The following is a 5,759-nucleotide window of genomic DNA, read 5'->3' as shown; positions in this document are numbered from 1 at the left end:
ATAAAAGAATTATCGGGTTACTAATTTGGTATTTATTTTTTAAATATTGGCTCATTAGGTAAACTATTAACTCATCAAGACTATAGTAATTTACAACTTTACCATACATAAATATTATATATTAATCCTGATACACTATTTATTATTTTGCCCTTTAGCCTTCCATTCACACTTCATAGTGACTTTGAGTTCATAATTTCACATTATATAAAACGTCTAAACCTAAGATAAGAATCTTAGTCCTCTTAATTACTCTCTGTGTAACACTTGTATAATTTTTTTTATGTTAGTTATTATTGTTTCTATTTTATCAGTATTTGTACAATTACATTATTATCTTATCGCATCAAATTATTGGAGAAAAGTCATATATTTTATAATCATTTCTTATTGGTTAAACTGAAAATTGAACTTTTAAGGAACAAAATCGATTAGAAATATCTTATTGGTTTTATTTTTTTTAGCATATTTAAAAATCAATAAACAAAACCTATAATACATCAAACGAACCGAGCTGACATATGCACACTCTAGTAACCAGGGAATATAATATTAGCAAATCAATCAAATTCCGGACTTTAGCTAATTGTTTTAAAAAATTTTTAACACTGAACTCATTATATTTTAATGTTAACATTATATTTATTGAAATAATTGTGAGTTTTACATAAAAATCTATACATGAATTGAAAACTAAATTTCTATATGGGTATTTTTAGGGGTCATTCAGTTAACAAGATATACAAGGATTGGAAATGTAAAAATTACTTCTTCTCTTAGATGTTTGGGTCATTGCATTAAAAATTGAATATCAATGCAAAGATATATACGATCATTCCTTTTTATGACAATCATTCCCTATAACAACATTTCACCTATTATATACTTTAACAAAAATATATTATTTGTAATCATACAATGTGGAGCCTGTAGAGGGTAGAATTTACACAACTCTTACCCTTTTATCTTGAACGAGGAGAGACTATTTTTGAAATACCCTCGGCCAATTCAATGTAGAATCAAAGTTTTATTCGGAAACAATATAAATTTTATGTTATATTATTATGTTCTCTATAATAACATTTCGCTATAACAACCAAAAAAAATTTCTGAATAATTGACATTATTATAAAGAGGTTCGACACATACCTGATTTCTTGTCTTGTCATTGTTGAAGAAACTAAAGACATCTTGGAATGAAAGAGGAAGCCATAGAGAAGTAGTGGCAATGGCAATAAAGCCTTTTGGTTGGATAATTTCTTCATTTTTTCTTATTGAAATCCTATCTCCACGGTTGTCTGTCATGCTTAGAATTTCAAAAAAACTCTTCACCATTCTTTGAGATACTTTTATCGTATTTTTTAGCCCTTCTGGATCATGAAACACTGAAAGTAAAATGAAATTTAAATAGTACAATAACATATATATCTAGTATAATTCCACAAGCGATGTCTGCAAAGGGTGGTCATATCTTGAGAACGTAGAGGGGTTGTTTTTGATAGATCCTCATTCAAGTAAAGTATATCCAAATTCTCATATGAAAAGCAAATACATAAGGATATAAAGGAAACAACATGTAATACTAAAGTAGAAATAAAATCTTAGGAAAGTAATTATAACAATATTAATAAAGAAACAAGATAAGCGTGTCTTTTTGTTTTTTGGAAAATAGTTTTTTTAGGAAATCTATTTTTATTTTCATATTTTGTTTTGAAATTACAAAATATATTTTCTAAAAAAAATAAACTTCTATTGAAGATTGATAAAAAATATTAACATATTGGAAAGTATTTTGATGATATTTCTACATGTTAAAGTAAATAATAATATTTGAGTGTCATTAAGCATTGATATAATACTCAAAGTTGACATGATTGTAAAGAAAAATAGCTTTACACGGAAAATGAGAGAAATGGTCATTTTTCCTGCTCCTTTGATTGAAATTTATTTTCTCTATAAATTATTTTCTTGGACAATCAATAAACATCAAAAAATAAATAATTTTTTAATGGTTTAAATCATACCAAACACACCCCTTAAGGAAATATGAAAAGTTTGAAAAGGAGATGTTTCAAATTAAAAATTGAGAAAATTGTAAAGAAAAATGACTTTCGAAATTAAATGAGTGATCATTTTCCGAGCCCATTAAAACAAAAAAAAAATTCACTGGTCGAACGTGGATAAAATACGTATTATATATACTCCTTAAAGATTAAAAAAATTTAAAAGGCCATATTTCAAACATATAAACAAAGAAAAGAGATGGATCAACCCCTTCAAGATTTTTAAGTTTTTAAGTAAAGCTGCCTTGAAGTGATGAAAAATTTACAATTGATTCTTTTCTCACCTTATAAATTAAAATTTAAAAAATTAGTAAATAAATAAAGGGAATATACAATCAAACCTCCTTTGAAATCATGCCTGGTAGGGTATGTTGAACCCTTTTGAAAATTAAATCTCTCACACATCCTTTGAAGTGTAACAATCCATCTTTTAGCTCCGTATGCTTCATGATCACACAACAAATCTCTAAAGATATGATTAACCTGATATTTTTCATATACTTGAACATGTTCCACCCAAGTAACCTTCAAGAGTAAAAATAATTAAGAAACAAGAATAAAAATAATTAACTTAGTTGGAAAATAATGAGGAAAGCGTGTTTGAAATTTGTGTTTTTTAGCAATGGATGTCATTAGGCAAGAATTGAAAAGGTGTTAGGATCTAATCCACACACACTTGATGAATTAAGAACACAAGAACTTTCAAGAGAAATAGATGAGAGATCTAGAGAGAGAAAGAGAGATTAATATTTCGTGGTAACACCCCGTGAGTAAACTTCCACGGCGGTGGGGTATATATATTAATAAATCATAGTTTTTTTGGTTACAGAGAATAAATGGAGAATAAATAGTTATATATATTAATCAGGCTCCACAACCTAACAAAAGGACCATATGAGGAGAAAGAATATCTCGCTCTTTTGATTCAAACATCTGGGACATGAACAACAGTGTATAGGCCGGAGTTCAACATAAAAATGATGACTAACAACTCTGATAGCATGTTAAAAGGATAGTTATTGAATCTAACTCAATCCTAAAATAAAACTTATCAGGTTGTGGGGGATTTTCCAAGGTTATATACAAACGGAAAGAATATTTTCTAAAACAATATGGGGACACTTAAATAGCCCCCCATGCAAGTCCCAAAGCTGATCATTTGGAGAATAAATTAACAACATAACATGACGACCCAAAATTGGATAAATCGAGAATAAAGATAGTTTGACTCTTATATAATATTAGAAACAATAGACATCATGAAATAGGCATCAGTACGAGTAAATTTGTACCTATGTAATATACCCTTTGAAAAATAAGCTACACATAAATAGTGATATGTATGTTACCCGTTTGACTTGTAGAATAAGGCTGCACTACTCAAACAACTGTGAAATATAGCTAGAAAGAAAGACTCTCTATGGATCCAATGGGTGCATACTTATTTCATAACGAATAGGGGGATTGAAACTGTCACTTTACCTGCTGTTGCTTTATTGGTAGTGCGAAAGACTTTGAGTACAAGAGATATGATAATCCCAAGGCAAGATGGGCAGGGTGAGTTGATGATGGACTTTGCAAAGGCACAGAAAGGTGGGAAGTTTTCTACCAAGAAGATGAATAACTATATCATGCCTACTTTTCCAAAAGTAGAATGAAATAGTATTACTTTGCAACGAGGAGTACATCCAAGATTCAAATTCATCTTGTGGCTAGCTGTGCAGAAAAGATTAGCAATTGTTTAAAGACTTGAAAAGTTTGGTATTCAGGTGTCATCTGAATATGTGTTCTGTAGTAATAGAAAGGAAACCTTTTAACCTATTTATTTTGATTGCCAAGTGACAAAGACATTATGAGAAAGAATGTGCAACTGGATAGAAATCCAAAGATGTATTCACGACTGAATCAAGACTAGTGTTTTTGTGAAGATTGCATATATCATTTAGAGAGAAAGAAACAAGATTAGCTTCTATCGAGGAAGACTATATGCTAATAAGGTCTTTAGAGAGATTGTACTGCCTATTCATCTAAGAGGACAACAGAAGGCAAGATAGAAATCTATTCTACAAAGACTATATAAGTATCCTTAGAGTAGCATTTTCTTTGTAATAGATTAGTTTCTTGATTAGTTTTATGTATGAGTAGGAAGTTAGATGGTTAGAAGAGAAGCTGTTATGGGTGTTCCTATGTAATGATTTGTTAGTACGTGAAAATCCTTTTGATAAAAAAATAAAATAAATTTCAAGAACAAATGCATGATCAGACTACATACAATTGACCCAGTAATATGGACCACGTGTATAGAGGGAGCTTAATGCACGTAATTTTCCTATTATATAAATATTGATATATAGAGAGGATATGATTCTTACCTTACTTTGGCCATTGCCCATATCTTGAATTGCACAACCAGATGGGAACTTCAAAGAATAACAAGGTACACCACACTGAATGCCGTTGAATATATCATATGAAATATCCACCATGATCCATGTTGTTGCATCAAGTTGTCTACAACACCGTATGAAGAAAAATTCTCTAGCTTCAACTAGAGGAGATAAAATATGCAACTTTTCATACATCTGAATTCAAGAAACAAAAAAAAAAATTTGATCATTTTATGAGTCAATTTCAATATTGATTTAATTTCTAGAGGGAAAATTAAAAAGATGGATTAATATTTTACCAATTGCATAGAGCCTCCCCAAGTACCAGAATCAAGAACTTCAATAGTCTTAGGTTTTGTGACTATAGTAGGAAACAAGTTCATCCATTTGACCTACATATAAAAAATAATTACTTTTAAGCATATGATTAATTATTAAACAATAAGAATGACAACTATGTCTAAAAATAAGTACTGATTGTCCATGTCCATCACTCCATATAAACTCATCTTAATCAATATTGTATGGGAGAAAATTAAAAAGTGAAATGGTATCAACCTATTGAGAAATAACCAATTTTTGGAATTCATGACATTGAGTTAGATTTCAAAATATCATGACAGTTTCTTAGATCTCTCACTTGCTCAAGTTCGAAATCCATGATATTGGCATGGTATGTTTCCACATGAGAAGTGGTAAGTTTCCAACGAATTCTCACACACTGGCTCCTTTTCAAAAATCAACTAGCACGCCCAATCTTTAATATACAAAGCATATATATATATATATATATATATATATATATAGATAGATAGATATAAAACATGAAAGTGTTCATGAAACTTACTGGATCAAGAAAATTATGGATCAACTCAACTGCAGTCATTGACACAATTCCACAATCCTTTGATGATTCAATTCGACCCGTTGATGTTTGGGGAGGTAGAACTTGATTTGAAAATTTTCTTCCATAAATCTCACGATGAATAAAACACTGCCTATCACTTGATGAATCTACCCAAAATGGATCATTCATCTTCCAAAGTTCAACCATNATTGCAGTCATTGACACAATTCCAGAATCCTTTGATGATTCAATTCGACCCGTTGATGTTTGGGGAGGTAGAACTTGATTTTGAAAATTTTCTTCCATATATCTCACGATGAATAAAACACCGCCTATCACTTGATGAATCTACCCAAAATGGATCATTCATTTTCCAAAGTTCAACCATTTCATTCATAGAAGCAACAACAGTCTCAAACATAATTGTTTGCTGCCTACTATCATGATTACATTCATCATGTT

The 5,759-nt window shown here is 29.9% G+C and overlaps 1 protein-coding gene across 1 annotated transcript in view; it reads right to left on the bottom strand.

The window, feature by feature from the left end:
- LOC107030843 (homeobox-leucine zipper protein HDG8-like) overlaps positions 1-5,493 on the bottom strand; it is a 7,493-nt gene extending 2,000 nt beyond the window's left edge. Inside the window, exons 1-5 of the mRNA XM_027919641.1 lie at positions 5,298-5,493; positions 4,750-4,842; positions 4,436-4,645; positions 2,405-2,588; positions 1,098-1,385 (exon numbers count right to left, since the gene is read on the bottom strand). Of these exons, the coding sequence (XP_027775442.1) occupies positions 1,098-1,385; positions 2,405-2,588; positions 4,436-4,645; positions 4,750-4,842; positions 5,298-5,486 (964 nt within the window). The 5' untranslated portion in view covers positions 5,487-5,493. The remainder of the gene's footprint in view (positions 1-1,097; positions 1,386-2,404; positions 2,589-4,435; positions 4,646-4,749; positions 4,843-5,297) is intronic.
- Between the last annotated feature and the right edge of the window lie 266 nt (positions 5,494-5,759).

This window comes from Solanum pennellii, chromosome 9 (assembly GCF_001406875.1).
Source record: "Solanum pennellii chromosome 9, SPENNV200".
NCBI classification, from domain to species: Eukaryota; Viridiplantae; Streptophyta; class Magnoliopsida; order Solanales; family Solanaceae; genus Solanum; species Solanum pennellii.
This window is presented reverse-complemented; position numbering and strand designations above follow the sequence as displayed.